We start from the raw sequence: 19,727 nt of genomic DNA on the forward strand, positions 1-19,727 counted from the left end.
AGCCTACCAGCCTCCTCTATCCATGGGATTCTCCAAACAAGAATACTGGAGTGGCTTGCCATGCCCTCCTTCAAGGGATCTTTCTGACTCAGGGATCAAACCCACCTCTCTTACATCTCCCGCATTGGCGGGCAGGTTCTTTACCACTAGAACTCCCTGGGAATCCCAACTATGGCCTCAATTTACCTGGGAATCCCACGTAGGACCTCATTTCACCTAACCTCCTTACAATCCCTATCTTCAAAAACGTCACCAAGAGTTAACTCTTCAACACAAATTGGGGGGTGGGGAAGAGGGGACAGTCCATCCATAACCCTAGGTGACCACACCAAGAGCACCCCAGGTGACTGCTGCTCAGCAAGAGGAATTTTAACTATTTTATACTCAATAACATTTATGTCCCATCACATATTCTTCTAATCTTATTTCCTTTTCTTTCATCTAGATACTGAGATCTTTTTTGAGGATGTCATTGAATGTCTCTGGGACATACTGAGCACAGACACACTGCTACTCATGCTGAAAAAATACCTGAAGAGAGTTGAGGCTGAAGACAGTTTGTCCAGGTAACCGGCACAGGTGCACCAGGAAGGTCACCCACGTCCCCCAGCACCAGGCCAGCTTCTTCCTGGAGTAACGCCTCCTCCAGGCAGGACCCTACTGTTGGGGCCAGGGGTGTTCCTTCTCAAGATCCCATCAGGAATGTTTCCTCCATGTCATTTGCTGACAGTGAATGATCGTGGGTTGAGAAGAGATGAAACCTGCAAGGAAGGGGCAGGTTATGTGACCTTGGACAAGTTACTGAACTACTCTCTGCTTTGGTTTCTCCATCTTTTCATTTTTACTGTGAGGACACTGAGGTCATGCATGTAAAGTGATTCCCATAATGACTGACAAATAGTAAGTACTCAGTCAATAGAAACATTTTAAAAGCTTGTTGGGAAGAGACAGGGTCAAGGGTCTTCTTTCTGGTGAGGAGAACCAAGAAGAATTTCCTTTGGGACAAGTGGGAAAATCCTGACACCACCATTTGTATCCTGGGTTTCTGCCTACAGTCTTTCTATTCCTGATGTTAGGAACTGTATGAACCCTGCAGGATCCTGCTGGCCCATAAGGAAGAGAGGCTAGAGAGGAACTGGAGGAGCTGGTGGGATCCTGGATCTAGCTGTGCCCAACTCCTGGGACCATGGGCTTAAGACTTTGAATCTCAGATCTGTCCTGCGTCCAATGGGAATAGCAATTCAGTCTGATGGATTATGGTGATGGCCTCAGAGTGAACTGCAGGGTCAGCGGTGAGGAACCAAGTGCAATCATCTCATCCAAAGGACCAAGGAGGCCTGCACCAGGGTCAGACCCAGGACTCAGGGTGGAGCAGCGGGTCCAGGTTGGAGGACTAGTAGGAAGGCTTGGGCAGCAGGACCAGGAGCAGAGTGAAGAGAGTAGGCCCTAAGGACACAGAACTGAAGGGACTGTGACCCTTGCAGAGCTCCCCTGAGTGGGAGAGGGGGACATTTCTTCCCTCCCTGATGGGCTCCCCTCATGCTGGACTAGAGGGCCCTGGGTGACGGTATCTGCACATCTGCCTGGGACCTGGCTTCTCACTCCATCGGGAACCCTCTTCTAATCTACGTGGAGTCCCCCTGACAGTGGGAAGGCCCTATGGCTCAGGGAGCCCTCCAGGGTCACAATGAGTGGATGTGATTGTGTGACATTTGAGGGATTCTGAGGAGCCTCACACATCCCCACCCAAGAGGAAAACGCTTCCTCCACCAGCCTTGCAAGTGCCGGTCTCCTCAGGCTCAGCCATTCAGATGGATATTTCCTCAAGTCCCTTGAATCTTTAGAGGTTCCACAAAGTTGCACACGGCCTTGGGGTGCAGGCAAGTGAAGCTGTCACCAGGTAAATTGTGAGTTAGGTTGGTGACCCCTGAGCGGTTGAGGGTGCTGGGTGATGGGTCAGGAGTCAGTGAGGTGAGCTGGACAGTCCAAGGGAAGCCAGGGCTCATAGCACGTCTCCTGCTCCCCTGTCCACTGGGGCAGTGGGTGGACCCATTGACCTTCTGCTGAGAAGGTCAAGGGCTCAATGCTTAGAAGACAGCAGATGGCAGGCCAAATGATTATAAGGTGTCTTCTAGCTCTGACTTTTGGGGTGTAAAAAATTCTAATTCATAGAGACAGCCAATCTTCAAAATATAAGGGCACAGTGCCCTGGACTGCCCTTACTTTGACTTCAATGGCAAATTTAGGGGATTCCCAAAACAACTCTCAGGTTCAAGAATTCCCTATAGAGTCCCTATTCAGGACTCACTGAAAGCTTCATGATCCCAGGTAGAGTTTACTACTGCTACTGCTGCTAGGTCACTTCCGTTGTGTCTGACTCTGTGTGACCCCATAGACAGCAGCCCACCAGGCTCCTCCATCCCTGGGATTCTCCGGGCAAGAACACAGGAGTGGGTTGCCATTTCCTTCTCCAATGCATGAAAGTGAAAAGTGAAAGGGAAGTCGCTCAGTCGTGTCTGACTTTTCGCGACCCAGTGGACTGCAGCCTACCAGGCTTCTCTGTCTGTGATTTTCCAGGCAAGAGTACTGGAGTGGGGTGCCATCACCTTCTCCTACAGTTTACTACAGGGAAGGATAAAAGTTCCCACCAGCCACAGGGCAGAGTCTGGGCAGGTGTCACATATGAAGCTTCCATTGTCCTCAGGACACGTTACTGACCTGGATTCGGCATGTGATAAGATGCACGGAGTACTGCCTATCAGGGACACTCACTTGCTTACAAGCCAAATTACCCTGACCTGTCATCTCCAGCCCCTCCTGGAAGTCAGACTTGTGCCCTAGTGTTCAGCTCTACCAGATGGCAGAACTGATACCATGGGACCCAGAGACCTTGGGTCACTTGTCACCTTCTCAGACTGACCAGTGGCCAAAGGCCCAGGCAGGCAAGGACACTCCTATCAGGCAGAATTCTAGGGGCTTAGGGACCACTTCCCAGTAGCCAAGGGCAAAGGGCAGGGAGACTTCTCACTACACACTGAGGCCCTTGAATGAAGGTTTTGTCCTCTAGTCCTACTTGTCTTTGTTTATCTGTGGAGTTCCCACTCCAAAAACTCTTTCAAAGTGGTGGTGTTGACCCCCTGTGAGACATCTTTACCACATACCTTTTCTTTGGCTGAGCCATATGGCCTGTGGGGTCCTCATTCCCCAACCAGGTATTGAGTCCAGGCCAGCAGTGGGTGTGCAGAGTTGTATCTTCTGGACTACCTGAGAATTCTCTCTTAAGTTGCCAGTATCCTAAGCTGACTTTCATCTACCTATTCCAAGTTTAGCTATTTCAAGATGGAGCATCTATAAAGTATGAAACGTGTTTAAGGTTGAAAGAGAAAAGTTTACATTTATAAAATTCTTTTCTAATGATTTATAGTAACATATCTGTATTTATGCAGAATAGATATTATGGAGCCAATTTTACAGACAAGCAAACTGCCTTTCTAATCCCTTGACCTTCATCATTACAGGGAAGATGTGGATGAACTACACAAATATCTGAACGAATTGAAAAGAGCCTTGGTTGAGGAGGACCAAGAAAGACTCTCCAAAGAGCAGCTGGACAGGAGGAGGTTTCTGAATAAGTTTCCTCGGGTGAAACGGCAGCTGGAGGAGTTCATAAGCAAGTTCCATGAGCTCGCAGACAAGGTTGAGAAAGTCCATAAGGGATGTACCATCTCCAATGTGATGGCCCACAGCACCGGTGCTGTGTCTGGTATTCTGACCATCGTTGGCCTGGCTCTGGCACCCGTGACAATGGGGGCCAGTGTGGTGCTCTTGGCCACTGGGATAGGGCTGGGAGCAGCAGCTACTGTGACCAGTGTGTCCACCAGTATCATCGAACATGTGCAGAGGTCATCAGCAGAAACCGAAGCCAGTCGCATGATGTCAACTTTCATGAAGAAATGGAAGGTTCTCCTAGAGGTACTCAAGAGCATCCCCGCAACAGAGAAAGTCACAGAAGCTGTAAAATGCATTGAAAATCTAATTCATGCCATGGAGACAGGCAAAGCCATTCCTGGCTGTGCAGCCACTGTAAACATCTGCATGAATGCTGGGAGAATCTCAGGCCCAGCCATCCAACAGATACAGGCAGGTTTCAAAGCCACAGCTTTAACAATTAGCAAAGGAGTCCGGGTGGCTGGTTTGGCCACTTCAGGGGTCTTCCTCTTGATGGATGTGGGCTTCCTGGTGAAGGAGTCAATGCACCTGCACGACGGTGCAAAGACAGCATCAGCTGAAAACCTGCGGCAGCGGGCCAGGGAGCTGGAGAGGAAGCTGGAGGAGCTCACCCAGATCTATGAGGGTCTGCAGGAGGACCTGATTTAGCCACCCCCAGAGCAGTGCGGGGTCCAGGGACATGTGAGGGGCTAAAGTGCAGAGGTACCTTGTTAGAGGGAAGAGCTGGAGACCACATTAATGAAGCTGGGTGTTAGGATTTGGCATTAGTTGAGCACAGCAGGGAAGGGATGGATATAGGTGATAGATGAGAAGAGAGAAGGAAGGGGCCTGGAGCCTAGATTAAGGGAGGAGTGGGGACCAGAGCATGAGAGGTGGGGAGAAACAACTTTTTTTCATACTAAGAACATTTTATTTTGTATTGGAGTATAGCCGATTAACAATGTTGTAATAGTTTCAGGTGAACAGCAAAGGGACTCAGCCATTCATATACATGTACCCATTCTCCCCCAAACTCCCCTCCCATCAGAAACCACTTTGGACTAAAGATGACACTGGAGGCAGAACAAAGGGAGAGGCAGGCGAACTAGCAATGAGAGGCCAGGTGTACGAACGGGTTGAAAATGGGAGAAGGTCAGTTAGGATTGTTGGGATCCCGAAGAAGCAGGGGCTCCTCTATCGCCCTCCACAGGCTGTGATGTCCCAGCAGGAAGAGTCTTCCCCTGGTGGTGGTCTCTAGACCTCTCCTCCAACAGCAACTCACCTTTGGCCCTAGCTGATGTGTCTTACTTAGGCAGTGACTTCTTTCGTTTGTTTGTTTAATTGAAGGATAATTGATTTACAATATTCTGTTAATTTCAGGTATACAGCAAAGTGCTTCAATTATACAGATATCTATGTATTTATCTGGGCTTCCCAGGTGGCATAGTGCTAAAGAAGCAAGAGACACAGGTTTGATTCCTGGGTAGGGATTCCTGGAGGTTGAAGTGACACCCACTCCAATATTCTTCTCTGGGAAAACCCATAGGCAGTGGAGCCTGGCATGTTACAGTCCATGGGGTTGCACAGAGTCAGACACAACAGAACATCTGAGCATGTGTATATCTATATTCTTTTTTATTCTTTTTTTTTTTTTTACTTGAGTGTGTGTTTTTATTTTTATTTTCATTTTTTTAAAATTTTATTTTATTTTTAAACTTTATTCTTTTACATTATAGTTTATTACAAGATATTGAATACTGTTCCTTTGCTACTACAGTAGGCAGTCCCTACTTTATTGGTGTGTATCTGCTAATCCCATCTCCTAATTTACCTATCCCCCCAAAACTTTGGTAAAAAGTTTGTTTTCTTTGTCTATGAGTCTGTTTCTATTCATTTGGTCATTTGTATTATTTTTCTGGATTCTACATATAAGTTAGTATCACGTATTTGTCTGACTTACTTCACTCAGTATGATAATCTCTAGATCCATACATATTGCTACAGATAATATTATTTCATTCTTCTTTATGGCTGAGTAGGATTCATGGAGTGTATACATGTACCACATTTGCTTTACTCATTAATCTGTCAACAGACATTTAGGTTAATATCGTGTCTTGGCCGTTATGAATAGTACTGCTATGAACATCAGGGTATGTGTATCTTTTCAAATTAGAGCTTTAATTTTTTTTGTAGAAATATGCCCAGAAGTGGGATTGGTAAATCATATGCTTGCTCTATTTTTACTTGTTTAAGAAAACTCCATATGGCCTTCGATAGTGGCTGCACCAATTTACATTCCCAGCAACAGTGTAGGAGGGTTCCCTTTTCTCCACAGCCTCAGAGCATTGTAGATGTAGGTGATGGCCCCTGTGATCACTGTAGGGGAGATAACTTATTGTAGTTTGATTCTCATTTCTCTAATAATTAGTGACGTTGAGTATGTTTTCACGTACCTGCTGGTCATCTGTACGTCTTCATGAAGAATTGTCTGTGTAGATCTTCAGGCAGTGGCTTCTTGATGACAATGGTGGTGATGAGGTTGGTGGCAGCAGTGGTGTGACAACACAGTGGATGGAACATCTGACATGTTGCCAGGAGCTCTTTGGGTCCAGAGTGCACCAAGAGACCAGTGAAGTTTCCATGAAAATCCAAATGTGGAGGAGGAACAGAGGTTGATTAAAAGAAAGAAAGAAAGAAGGATGAAACAAGGAGGCAGAAACAGGTCAAGGAACTTTCGATGTGTCAGGAGATGAAACAGCCTGGGGCCAACAGACACAATTCTCTGACCCTCGGTTTCTTCTTCAGCTGGGGGGTGAGGCTGGATAAGATATTTCAGGTTGCTCTGGTTCTCTCCACCTTGTTTTACTTAGACTCTGGTTCAATAAATATGAGCTGATTCACTAAGGCTTCCTTGCGTTGACTGATGGGTTAACCTGGGCTCCAGATGGCTGACCTCCTTCCCCGGGAGCCTGTCTCCCAGGGTCTCGGGGAGCACGTCTTCCATGGCTCCTCCTGCCTGCCTGCTGGGCTCCCATCCAATCATTTCCCTAAGATCCTGGAGCCCTGAAGGCTTCGTGGGATGCCCAGGGGAGCCCATGTCATCTGAATTGGGCTGAGCACTGAGATGCTCCTCCTCTAGTCCTGGGGACCAGAATGGACACCCAAGGGTGATTGAGAGCAGAGGGCTTGTGTGCAGGTGTGAGAGAAGGTTAGCCGTAAACAGAGGGGAGAGAGAGATAGCACACACCTCACCCAGGCTGCCTTCACGTATCAGTAGGACTCCTGCAGGAGCTTCCAGAACTGCCTTCCTGTGTTTACCTTGGGGCACTTCCCTGCCCCACTCATCTATTCCCCGCTTGGGCTAGAATGACCCATAGAGTATTGACCTTAACACAACTGCTTTCACCTCCTCCACAGCTAACCGTGACTCTGAGCACAGATGCTGAAGCCTAATTGCAGACCTAAGCAGTGTGCAGGAGCTGGGGTCCCCTGAGGGCAGAGCTGGAGGCCAGGCTCACTCAGTCTCCAGGAGCAGGACTGAGGGGCTAGGGGATGGGAGCAGGGATGGAGGGAAAGTCCATCCAAGGCCATGTTCTGATCTGGTTACCCATCTGGGATTGCACCTGCCTGGACCTTCTGAGGAGCCTTCATGGGATGCCTCAGGCTCCTCCTCTTGCAGGAGGAGAGGGGAGCATCTGGGTGTGGCTCTCACCTTCATGGGCCTGCTCCACAGGGCACCAACTCTCTGTGTTTCCATGTGTGGAGCATGTGAGCACCTAACTGACTCCAATGCCTGGAGCCCAGGGCAGGAAGCCAGAGACCCAGGACCTGGAAATGATCCCAGGACGTCTCCTAAGTCCCTCCTCATGTGCTGCAGGGCCCTCTCCCCATTTTTGTCCAAACCTCCTTCGGGAGACTTTCCTCAGTGCCTCTGACTCTGACTCCCTCTCATCCAGTGTTACCCTGAGGCTTCAATCAGCCCTTCCATTCCTTCCTGAAGATGTCAGCAGTCATGGCCAGAATCTGTCTGATCCCCAAATCATGACTTTCATTCCTTTTTAATTCTTTGTAAGTTCCTGGGGAAATCAAATCCTGCACAGACTTCTCCTGGGCAGGGTTCCAGGTACTGGATACAGAACCATTCAGTGTCCATCCCCACGTCCCCCCGAACCCTTAGAGCTGGACCCCATTCAGCTCAATGTGCAGATGATGCAATTCCACAGTGACCCCTGTGTCAGCTGAGATCCCTGTGGTTCTGAGCAACAGAAACTGAGTTTGGTAAGTGAGCACAGAAGAGCGTGCACTGGAGGGATGCAGGCCAGGTCAGAGAATGGAAAGAAGCCCCCAAACCTGCACAGTTCAGGAAGGGCAGAAAGTAGGGCAGGTCCCCCTGCAGGAGCTCACAGTCTGTCCCCAGAGGCCCCTTCCAGCAGGGAGCTTAGGACCAAGTCCCTGGAATCTGTGTCAGGTTCCCAGGAGACAGAGGCGCTTGGGTCTGAGGACTATATTCTTGGACCAATAGGTCAGGCGGAAGGATGAGGAAGATGAATGGTTAACAGGGACCCGAACCCTGGGGGGAGAGGCTCAGGAAGAGAGACTCCAGATTGAGTGCTTCCTGGATGCACACGTGCCCTCTTCTCAGACCAATGGAAATGACTCTCCTCACACTGTTCTGGGTCCAACACCCCACACACAACAGTAAGTGCACTGGCCACTTTCCCAGCTGGAGACAAACACGAATCACTCCCCCTGCTGCGTGTTGCAGGGATGTCAGGGGTGAAGGGCCCCAGCTCGATGCCAGTGCTTCTCCTGCTCTGTGGGCGCCTTTCCCAGTACTCTGCATGTATGTTATACATGTGCAGCAACAGGGAGGTGCAGTAACCCCAGGACCTCAGGAGCACTGCTCCCCTGATACCAGTCTTTACTGGGATCCCACTTCCTGTTCCTCTTTCCTGAGGGGAAATTCACCCCCGTGGAGCCTGGGCTGGGCCATCGCTGTGTCAGCACTGTCACCTGGGTCCTTATCAAGACCTCACTGCCCCTCTGAGAGCACGTGTTTGTCACCCCAATGGAGAACAGGAGGAAGCTAGGCCCAATGTCCAAGAACGTGGCCACAGTCTCGACCTGGGAAGGGCCATCCTAGGTGGGGCCTCTGGGTGCCTTGAGCCTCTTCCCTGGGTCCCTGTTGAGCTGATTGGTCAGGAGGATGCAGGGTGTCCTGTTTCAGGAGGAAGTGAAGCAAGCATGTGGTGTTTCTGTAACACAACTCAACCTGGGCCCAGGGTGGTGGACCCACCTCCTTGGAGCCCAACCACGGAGCTGTCTGTCACCACTTGCTGTGCATCCCAATGTGGGGAGAGATGGGCACAGGTCTGTCCCACCACCCAGGACCTGAGTCCCTTCTGGCAGGGCCTGTTTTGGAGGCTTCTAGCTCCTCTCTTGGCCCTGAGTTTGCTGGTTTTAAGCTGCAGCTCCTAGTTCTCACAAATGCCTTGAAGTTCACAGAGTTGCCCTCATAGCAAGCGGCACACAGCCTCCAGCTGCTTTGTTCCTGGGGCTTAGACCTAAGAGAACAGGGGTGTTTTGAGTCTGCAGAGGTCCATACTTAGAATCCACGGGTTATCTCAGGAAGTTGTGCTGCTGACACAGAATATCTAACAGCTGGTTGCACTCAGATGTCTGTGGAGCTGGTCTGGACCCAGCCTCCGTGACAAGGACAATTGGTGAGGAGCACCTTGCACTGTCCCAGTGAGGCTCTCAAGCCACCTGTGGTGTTGCCCGTCACCCTGCACATGGCCCCACACTACTCAGCCACCCCTGCTTCGCTCCTGCACTTCTGAAGGACATTGAAGCCAGGCTTGACTTTAAAGTACCTTTTTCAAAAGAAACCTTTTGGGACTTCCCTGGTGGTCCAGTGGTAAAGAAGCTGCCTGCCAATGCAGGGGACAAGGCTTTGATCCCTGGTCCGGGAAGATCCGACTTGCTGGAAGCAACTAAGCCCGTGCACCGCAACCACTGAGCCCGCTCCCTAGAGCCCGTGCTCTGCAAAAAGAGAAGCCACTGCAATGAGAAGCCCATGTACTCAACCAAGAGTAGTGCACTCTCTGCAACTAGAGAAAGCAGCCCCTGCCCGCACAGCAGTGAAGGCCCAGGGCAGTCAAATAAACAAACAAGGACACTGTTTCCCTAGTTACCTAAGGTAATGCCTCCTGAGCCCCCCTATCTACTGCCACCTTTGTTAGAAATGCACGTGGGCACAGACTCCAGCAGGTAAGGTCCTTCAGGGCCAAGGTTCTGTATTTCTTACCTGTCCTGTGCTAACCCCCACCTGCCCCCTCCTGTGACCCCTCAGCCCCACTCTCCCTGAATCAGGAGGAGGCTGCCCACAGAGCAGCAGAGCCAACCCAGGCTCCAGGCCCCTTCCCTGGCCTTGGCCTTGCTCCACGGCTCTGTGGTGGATGGGATGCCCCGTGGTCAGCAGCCGGCTCTCCTCCTCTGGATTGAAGCCCTGGAACTCGAGAGCAACCTGTACCACATGGGCTAGAGCAAGGTCTTCTTCCAGGCTGGCGTGCTGGCCCACCTGGAGGAGGAGCGGGACCTGAAGATCACGGATGTCATCACTGGCTTCCAGGCCTGCTGCTGGGGCTACCTGGCCAGGAGGTGAGTCCCAGGACACCTACCTCACCCAGGCTGATCCTCCCTCGGGGTCCCTAGCTATCCTGTAGTGGAGGGCACTTTTTTCACACTATGAACTATCTATTTGTAGTGAGGATTAGTTGATTAACAGTGCTGTGATAGTTTCAGTTGAACAGTGAAGGGACTCAGCCATACACATACATGTATCCATTCTCCCCCTAACTCCCTTCCCATCAGAAAGCACTTCAGTCAATTTAGTTCAGTTGCTTAGTCGTGTCTGACTCTTTGTAACCCCATTGCAGCAGGCCAGGCCTCCCTGTCTATCACCAACTCCCGGAGTTCACCCAAACCCATGTCCATAAGTTGGTGATGCCATCCAGCCATCTCAATCTCTCTCGTTCCCTTCTCCTCCTGCCCCCAATCCCTCCCACCATCAGAGTCTTGTCCAATGAGTCAACTAATCGCATGAGGTGCCCAAAGTACTGGAGTTTCAGCTTTAGCATCAGTCCTTCCAAAGAACACCCAGGACTGATCTCCTTTACAATGGACTGGTTGGATCTCCTTGCAGACCAAGGGACTCTCAAGAGTCTTCTCCAACACCACAATTCAAAAACATCACTTCTTTGGCGCTCAGCTGTCTTCACAGTCCAACTCTCACATCCATACATGACCACTGGAAAAACCATAGCCTTGATTAGACGGACCTTTGTTGGCAAAGCAATGTCTCTGATTTTGAATATGCTATCTAGGTTGGTCATAACTTTCCTTCCAAGGAGTAAGCGTCTTTAATTTCATGGCTGCAATCACCATCTGCAGTGGTTTTGGAGCCCTCCAAAATAAAGTCTGACACTGTTTCCACTGTTTCCCCATCTACTTCCCATGAAGTGATGGGACCAGATGCCATGATCTCTGTTTTCTGAATGTTGAGCTTTAAGCCAACTTTTTCACTCTCCTCTTTCACTTTTTTTTTTCAATTTTTTTCTTTTAATTTTATTTCATTTTTTAACTTACAATATTGTATTGGTTTTGCCATATATCAACATGAATCGGTCACAGGTATACATGTGTTCCCCAACCTGAACCCTCCTGCCTCCTCCCTCCCCATACCATCCCTCTCAGTCATCCCAGCACACCAGCCCCAAGCATCCAGTATCGTGCATCGAACCTGGACTGGCGACTCGTTTCATATATGATATTATACATATTTCAATGCCATTCTCCCAAATCATCCCACCCTCTCCCTCTCCCACTGAGTCCAAAAGACTGTTTTATACATCAGTGTCTCTTTTGCTGTCTCTTATACAGGGTTATTGTTACCATCTTTCTAAATTCCATATATATGCATTAGTATACTGTATTGGTGTTTTTTTTTCTGGCTTACTTCACTCTGTATAAGAGGCTCCAGTTTCATCCACCTCATTAGAACTGATTCAAATGTATTCTTTTAATGGCTGAGTAATACTCCATTGTGTATATGTACCACAGCCTTCTTATCCATTCATCTGCTGATGGACATCTAGGTTGCTTCCATGTCCTGGCTATTATAAACAGTGCTGTGATGAACATTGGGGTACATGTGTCTCTTTCAATTCTGGTTTCCTCAGTGTGTATGCCCAGCAGTGGGATTGCTGGGTCATAAGGCAGTTCTATTTCCAGTTTTTTAAGGAATCTCCACGCTGTTCTCCATAGTGGCTGTACTAGTTTGCATTCCCACCAACAGTGTAAGAGGGTTCCCTTTTCCCCACACCCTCTCCAGCATTTATTGCTTGTAGACTTTTGGATTGCAGCCATTCTGACTGGCATGAAATGGTACCTCATAGTGGTTTTGATTTGCATTTCTCTGATAATGAGTGATGTTGAGCATCTTTTCATGTGTTTGTTAGCCATCTGTATGTCTTCTTTGGAGAAATGTCTATTTAGTTCTTTGGCCCATTTTTTGATTGGGTCATTTATTTTTCTGGAGTTGAGCTGCAGGTGTTGCTTCTATATTTTTTAGATTAGTTGTCAGTTGCTTCATTTGCTATTATTTTCTCCCATTCTGAAGGCTGTCTTTTCACCTTGCTTATAATTTCCTTTGTTGTGCAACAGCTTTTAAGTTTAATTATGTCCCATTTGTTTATTTTTGCTTTTATTTCCAATATTCTGGGAGGTGGGTCATAGAGGATCCTGCTGTGATGTATGTCGGAGAGTGTTTTGCCTATGTTCTCCTGTAGGAGTTTTATAGTCTCTGGTCTTACGTTTAGATCTTTAATCCATTTTGAGTTTATTTTTGTGTATGGTGTTAGAAAGTGTTCTAGTTTCATTCTTTTACAAGTGGTTGACCACTTTTCCCAGCACCACTTGTTAAAGACATTGTCTTTAATCCATTGTATATTCTTGCCTCTTTTCTCAAAGATAAGGTGTCCATAGGTGCGTGGATTTATCTCTGGGCTTTCTATTTTGCTCCATTGATCTATATTTCTGTCTTTGTGCCAGTACCATACTGTCTTGATGACTGTGGCTTTGTAGTAGAGCCTGAAGTCAGGCAGGTTGATTCCTCCAGTTCTATTCTTCTTTCTCAAGATTGCTTTGGCTATTCGAGGTTTTTTGTATTTCCATACAAATTGTGAAATTATTTGTTCTAGCCCTGTGAAGAATACCGTTGGTAGCTTGATAGGGATTGCACTGAATCTATAAATTGCTTTGGGTAGTATACTCATTTTCACTATATTGATTCTTCCCATATTTCTCCATCTATTAGTGTCCTCTTTGATTTCTTTCACCAATGTTTTATAGTTTTCTATATATAGGTCTTTAGTTTCTTTAGGTAAATATATTCCTAAGTATTTTATTCTTTTCATTGCAATGGTGAATGGAATTGTTTCCTTAATTTCTCTTTCTATTTTCTCATTATTAGTGTATAGGAATGCAAGGGATTTCTGTGTGTTGATTTTATATCCTGCGACTTTACTATATTCATTGATTAGTTCTAGTAATTTTCTGGTGGAGTCTTTAGGGTTTTCTATGTAGAGGATCCTGTCATCTGCAAACAGTGAGAGTTTTACTTCTTCTTTTCCAATTTGGATTCCTTTTATTTCTTTTTCTGCCCTGATTGCTGTGGCCAAAACTTCCAAAACTATGTTGAATAGTAGTGGTGAGAATGGGCACCCTTGTCTTGTTCCTGACTTTAGAGGAAATGCTTTCAATTTTTCACCATTGAGAATAATGTTTGTTGTGGGTTTGTCATATATAGCTTTTATTATGTTGAGGTATGTTCCTTCTATTCCTGCTTTCTGGAGAGTTTTTATCATAAATGGATGTTGAATTTTGTCAAAGGCTTTCTCTGCATCTATTGAGATAATCATATGGTTTTTATTTTTCAATTTGTTAATGTGGTGTATTACATTGATTGATTTGCGGATATTGAAGAACCCTTGCATCCCTGGGATAAAGCCCACTTGGTCATGGTGTATGATCTTTTTAATGTGTTGTTGGATTCTGATTGCTAGAATTTTGTTAAGGATTTTTGCATCTATGTTCATCAGTGATATTGGCCTGTAGTTTTCTTTTTTTGTGGGATCTTTGTCAGGTTTTGGTATTAGGGTGATGGTTGCCTCATAGAATGAGTTTGGAAGTTTACCTTCCTCTGCAATTTTCTGAAAGAGTTTGAGTAGGATAGGTGTCAGCTCTTCTCTAAATTTTTGGTAGAATTCAGCTGTGAAGCTGTCTGGACCTGGGCTTTTGTTTGCTGGAAGATTTCTGATTACAGTTTCAATTTCCATGCTTGTGATGGGTCTGTTAAGATTTTCTATTTCTTCCGGTTCAGTTTTGGAAAGTTGTACTTTTCTATTAATTTGTTCATTTCTTCCACGTTGTCCATTTTATTGGCATATAATTCCTGATAGTAGTCTCTTATGATCCTTTGTATTTCTGTGTTGTCTGTTGTGATCTCTCCATTTTCATTTCTAATTTTATTGATTTGATTTTTCTCCCTTTGTTTCTTGATGAGTCTGGCTAATGGTTTGTCAATTTTATTTATCCTTTCAAAGAACCAGCTTTTGGCTTTGTCGATTTTTGCTATGGTCTCTTTTGTTTCTTTTGCATTTATTTCTGCCCTAATTTTTAAGATTTCTTTCCTTCTACTAACCCTGGAGTTCTTCATTTCTTTCTTTTCTAGTTGCTTTAGGTGTAGAGTTACGTTATTTATTTGACTTTTTTCTTGTTTCTTGAGGTATGCCTGTATTGCTATGAACTTTCCCCTTAGGACTGCTTTTACAGTGTCCCACAGGTTTTGGGTTGTTGTGTTTTCATTTTCATTCGGTTCTATGCAAATTTTGATTTCTTTTTTGATTTCTTCTGTGGTTTGTTGGTTATTCAGCAGCGTGTTATTCAGCCTCCGTATGTTGGAATTTTTAATAGTTTTTCTCCTGTAATTGAGATCTAATCTTACTGCATTGTGGTCAGAAAAGATGCTTGGAATGATTTCAATTTTTTTGAATTTACCAAGGCTAGATTTACGGCCCAGGATGTGATCTATCCTGGAGAAGGTTCCGTGTGAGCTTGAGTAAAAGGTGAAATTCGTTGTTTTGGGATGAAATGTCCTATAGATATCAATTAGGTCTAACTGGTCTATTGTATCATTTAAAGTTTGTGTTTCCTTGTTAATTTTCTGTTTAGTTGATCTATCCATAGGTGTAAGTGGGGTATTAAAGTCTCCCACTATTATTGTGTTATTGTTAATTTCTCCTTTCATACTTGTAGCATTTGTCTTATATATTGCGGTACTCCTATGTTGGGTGCATATATATTTATAATTGTTATATCTTCTTTTGGATTGATCCTTTGATCATTATGTAGTGACCTTCTTTGTCTCTTTTCACTCTTAAAGTCTATTTTATCTGATATGAGTATTGCAACTCCTGCTTTCTTTCGGTCCCTATTTGCATGGAAAATCTTTTTCTAGCCCTTCACTTTCAGTCTGTATGTGTCCCCTGTTTTGAGGTGGGTCTCTTGTAGACAACATATGTAGGGGTCTTGTTTTTGTATCCATTCAGCCAGTCTTTGTCTTTTGGTTGGGGCATTCAACCCATTTACGTTTAAGTTAATTATTTTTAAGTATGATCCCGTTGTCATTTACTTTATTGTTTTGGGTTCGAGTTTATACACTATTTTTGTGTTTCCTGTCTAGAGAATGTCCTTTAGTATTTGTTGGAGAGCTGGTTTGGTGGTGCTGAATTCTCTCAGCTTTTGCTTGTCTGTAAAGCTTTTGATTTCTCCTTCATATTTGAATGAGATCCTTGCTGGGTACAATAATCTGGGCTGCAGGTTATTTTCTTTCCTCACTTTAAGTATGTCTTGCCATTCCCTCCTGGCTTGAAGAGTTTCTATTGAAAGATCGGCTGTTATCCTTATGGGAATTCCCTTGTGTGTTATTTGTTGTTTTTCCCTTGCTGCTTTTAATATTTGTTCTTTATGTTTGATCTTTGTTAATTTGATTAATATGTGTCTTGGGGTGTTTCGCCTTGGGTTTATCCTGTTTGGGACTCTCTGGGTTTCTTGGACTTGAGTGATTATTTCCTTCCCCATTTTAGGGAAGTTTTCAACTATTATCTCCTCAAGTATTTTCTCATGGTCTTTCTTTTTGTCTTCTTCTTCTGGGACTCCTATGATTTTTATGTTGTATCGTTTAATATTGTCCTGGAGGTCCCTGAGATTGTCCTCATTTCGTTTAATTCGTTTTTCTTTTTTCCCCTCTGATTCATTTATTTCTACCATTCTATCTTCTAATTCACTAATCCTATCTTCCGCCTCTGTTATTCTACTATTTGTTGCCTCCAGAGTGTTTTTGATCTCATTTATTGCATTATTCATTATATGTTGACTCTTTTTTATTTCTTCTAGGTCCCTGTTAAACCTTTCTTGCATCTTCTCAGTCCTTGTCTCCAGGCTATTTATCTGTGATTCCATTTTGATTTCAAGATTTTGGATCAATTTCACTATTCCTCTTTTGTTTGGTTTAGTGGGCATTTATCCTGTTCCTTTACCTGCTGGGTATTGCTCTGTCTCTTCATCTTGTTTAAATTGCTGAGTTTGGGGTGTCCTTTCTGTATTCTGGCAGTTTGTGGAGTTCTCTTTATTGTGGCATTTTCTCACTGTGTGTGGGTTTGTACAGGTGGCTTATCAAGGTTTCTTGGTTAGAGAAGCTTGTGTCGGTGTTCTGGTGGGTGGAGCTGGATTTCTTCTCTCTGGAGTGCAGTGAAGTGTCCAGTAATGAGTTATGAGATGTCTATGGTTTTGGAGTAACTTTGGGCAGCCTGTATATTGGAGCTCAGGGCTGTGTTCCTGTGTTGCTGGAGAATTTGCTTGGTATGTCTTGCCCTGGAACTTGTTGGCCCTTGTGTGGTGCTTGGTTTCAGTGTAGGTATGGAGGCGTTTGATGAGCTCCTGTCAATTAATGTTCCCTGGAGTCGGGAGTTCCCTGGAGTCGGGAGTTCCCTGGAGTCAGGGTTTGGACTTAAGCCTCCTGCTTCCAGTTATCGGTCTTATTTTTACAGTAGTCTCAAAACTTCTCCTTCTATACAGCACCATTGATAAAACATCTAGGTTAAAGATGAAAAGTTTCTCCACCATGAGGGTTACCCAGAGAGGTTCACAACGTTACATGGAGAAGAGAAGAGGGAGCAGGGAGTTAGAGGTGACCCGAATGTGATGAGGTGGAATCAGTAGAGGAGAGAGCGGGCTAACCAGTAATCACTTCCGTATGTGCACTCCACAACTGGACCGCTCAGATATGTTCACGGAGTTATACAGAGAAGAGAAGAGGGAGGAAGGAGACAGAGGTGGCCAGGAGGATAAAAGAGGGGAATGAAAAGGAGAGAGACAGATCCAGCCAGTAATCAGTTCCCTAAGTGTTCTCCACCGTCTGGAACACACAGAAATTCACAGAGTTGGGTAAAGTAGAGAGGGGTTAGGGTGGAGAAAAAGGAGAGTCCAAAGGGATAGAGAGCAGTCAAGCCAGTAATCTCGCTCCCAAGTGAAAAATGGGTACTGAAGATTGGGTTCTTAAAGGTACAAAATTGGTAACAAATACCTAAAAGCAAAACTTAAAAATCTAGAGTAGAGTTTGGAACTTCAAAAATACAGTGTTAAAGAAAAGAAGAAAGAAAAGAAAGAGAGAAAAAGAAAAAAAAAGTCACAAAAATTATAAAGAAAATACAGGTACAAGATTGATAACAAATACCACAAAGCAAAAGTTAAAAATCTAGAGTAGAGTTTGGAATTTCAAAAATACAATGTTAAAGAAAAGAAGAAGAAAAAGAAAAGAAGAAAAAGAAAGAGAAAAAAATAAACAAACAGAAACAAACAAAGTCACAAAAATTATAAAGAAAATATAGGTACAAAATTGATAACAAATACCAAAAAGCATAAATTAAAAATCCAGAGTAGAGTTTGGAATTTCAGAAATACAATGTTAAAGAAAAGAAGAAGAGAAAGAAAGAGAGAAAAAAAAAGTCACAGCAATTATAAAAAAAATATAGGTTCAAAATTGATAACAAATACCAAAAAGCTAAAATTAAAAATCTAGAGTAGAGTTTGGAATTTCAAAAATACAATGTTAAAGAAAAGAAGAGGAAAAAACAAACAAACAAAAAAAACACAAAAAACAAGGTCACAAAAATTATAAAATATATATATATATATGAAGTTTGCTTTAAAAAAATAGGGTCTTTTTTTTTTTTTTTGCAAAGTAATAGTAGGTTATAAAAGTGAAAATTAAAGGAGTAATAGAGGACTTAAAATTAAAAAAAAAAGAAAGAAAGAATGATTGTAAAAATAGTAAAAATATATCTAGGACTTTCTCTGGTGTTGTGGGTATTGTGGGGTCAGTTCATTTTTGGCTAGTTCCTTGGTCCGGCTTATATTTCTCAAGATCTATAGGCCCCTTCCTATGTAGTTGGTACTAACGACAGGGTTTTGATCTATTGCCTGTCGCTTCCAAGGCGGTTCCCTCTGTTATAGCTTTTTCTGTTTCCTGGTCTCTTCAGTGTCTGATTTCCGCCCTGACACAAAGGGGACAGTGGAGGACACTTTTTTTTTTTTTCTTTTTAGTCTCACTTGTTAAGTTGCGCTGTGGGGAGGGAGGGATGCTGCAAACAAATAACACTGGCATGTGCTCGTAGTGCCTCAGCCACACTGGGTCTGCCCCCGCTCACGGCGCATGTAGCCTCCCTGCCCACACTGCTCAGGCTCTAGGTTGCTCTGCCGAGAACCATCCGAGGCTGGCCCTGGGCTGCCTGCACCTCCCAGGTCTAACACGCTCAGGTTTAGGCACTCAGGTAGTCCTCAGAGGCGCAGACTCGGTTGGGCCTGCGTTTTGTGCCCTTCCCAGGTCTGAGCAGCTCAGGTGATGAGGTGTCTGGCGAGCGCGGTTGCTGCGACTTATCGCCTCCCCGCCGCTCGGTTTTCTGGGTGTACAACTGGCGCACCTTCTCAGGCGGATGTTGACCGTCCAGAACCCCAAGAAGTCTCAGTTGCAAAGAAGCCTGCTTACAGTTTTGTAAATAATGTCTCTCTGGGGCTGCAATTGCACCCTTCTGGCTCTGGCTGCCTGTCACCAGAGGGGGATGGTCTACAGCTGGCTATTTCTGTTCAGTCCTTTTTTCCCTGCGTGGGCCTGGTGGTGTCTTAGGTTAGGGCTGGCTTTTCACGTGGTAGATATCCCACAGTCTATTTTGCTAGCCCAAATTAGTTCCCTCAGATAGCGCTCGGGGCATTCAGGCCAGATCCTTACTCTAAATGATGCAGCCTGCACCGCGCCTCATTGCCCAGTCCCCGCTTGCTAGTGGCAGGTGCAGGCGTCTGCGCTGCTTATCCCCTGGGGGAGTTACCGTTGGGCTCCTAATATGTGGATTTTAATTGTTTATTTATTTTTCCTCCCTGTTATGTTGCCCTCTGTGCTTCCAAGCCTCGGCACAGACTCGGCAGTGAGAGTGTTTCCTGGTGTTTGGAAACTTCTCTCTTTTTAAGACTCCCTTTCTGGGATGGAGCTCCGTCCCTTCCTCTTTTGTCTCTTTTTTTGTCTTTTATATATTTTCCTACCTCCTTTCGAAGACAATGGGTTGCTTTTCTGGGTGCCTGATGTCCTCTGCCGGCATTCAGAAGTTGCTTTGTGGAATTTACTCGGCGTTTAAATGTTCTTTTGATGAATTTGTTGGGGGAGAAAGTGGTCTCCCCGTCCTATTCCTCTGCCATCTTAGCTCCTCCTCTTTCACTTTCTTGAAGAGGCTTTTTAGTTCCTCTTCACTTTCTGCTATAAAGGTGGTGTCATCTGCATATCTGAGGTTACTGATATTTCTCCCGGCAGTCTTGATTCCAGCTTGTGCTTCTTCCAGCCCAGTATT

The 19,727-nt window shown here is 45.3% G+C and overlaps 1 protein-coding gene and 1 long non-coding RNA gene across 4 annotated transcripts in view; one reads left to right on the forward strand and one right to left on the reverse strand.

Annotated features, from left to right (window-relative positions):
* The window catches only part of LOC132345316 (uncharacterized), an 8,320-nt gene extending 2,068 nt beyond the window's left edge, over positions 1-6,252 (reverse strand). The window contains exons 1-2 of the long non-coding RNA XR_009494597.1: positions 6,165-6,252; positions 532-761 (exon numbers count right to left, since the gene is read on the reverse strand). This is a non-coding gene — a long non-coding RNA (uncharacterized lncRNA). The remainder of the gene's footprint in view (positions 1-531; positions 762-6,164) is intronic.
* The window catches only part of LOC515697 (apolipoprotein L, 3-like), a 15,612-nt gene extending 8,997 nt beyond the window's left edge, over positions 1-6,615 (forward strand). For 2 of the 3 annotated variants that reach the window (XM_005206803.5, XM_005206804.5), the window contains 2 exons: positions 446-566; positions 3,519-6,615. In XM_005206803.5, the coding sequence (XP_005206860.2) occupies positions 446-566; positions 3,519-4,377 (980 nt within the window). In that variant the 3' untranslated portion in view covers positions 4,378-6,615. The remainder of the gene's footprint in view (positions 1-445; positions 567-3,518) is intronic. The other variant, NM_001102030.2, reaches the window with a different exon arrangement.
* Positions 6,616-19,727: the final 13,112 nt, after the last annotated feature.

This window comes from Bos taurus, chromosome 5, assembly GCF_002263795.3.
Source record: "Bos taurus isolate L1 Dominette 01449 registration number 42190680 breed Hereford chromosome 5, ARS-UCD2.0, whole genome shotgun sequence".
NCBI classification, from domain to species: Eukaryota; Metazoa; Chordata; class Mammalia; order Artiodactyla; family Bovidae; genus Bos; species Bos taurus.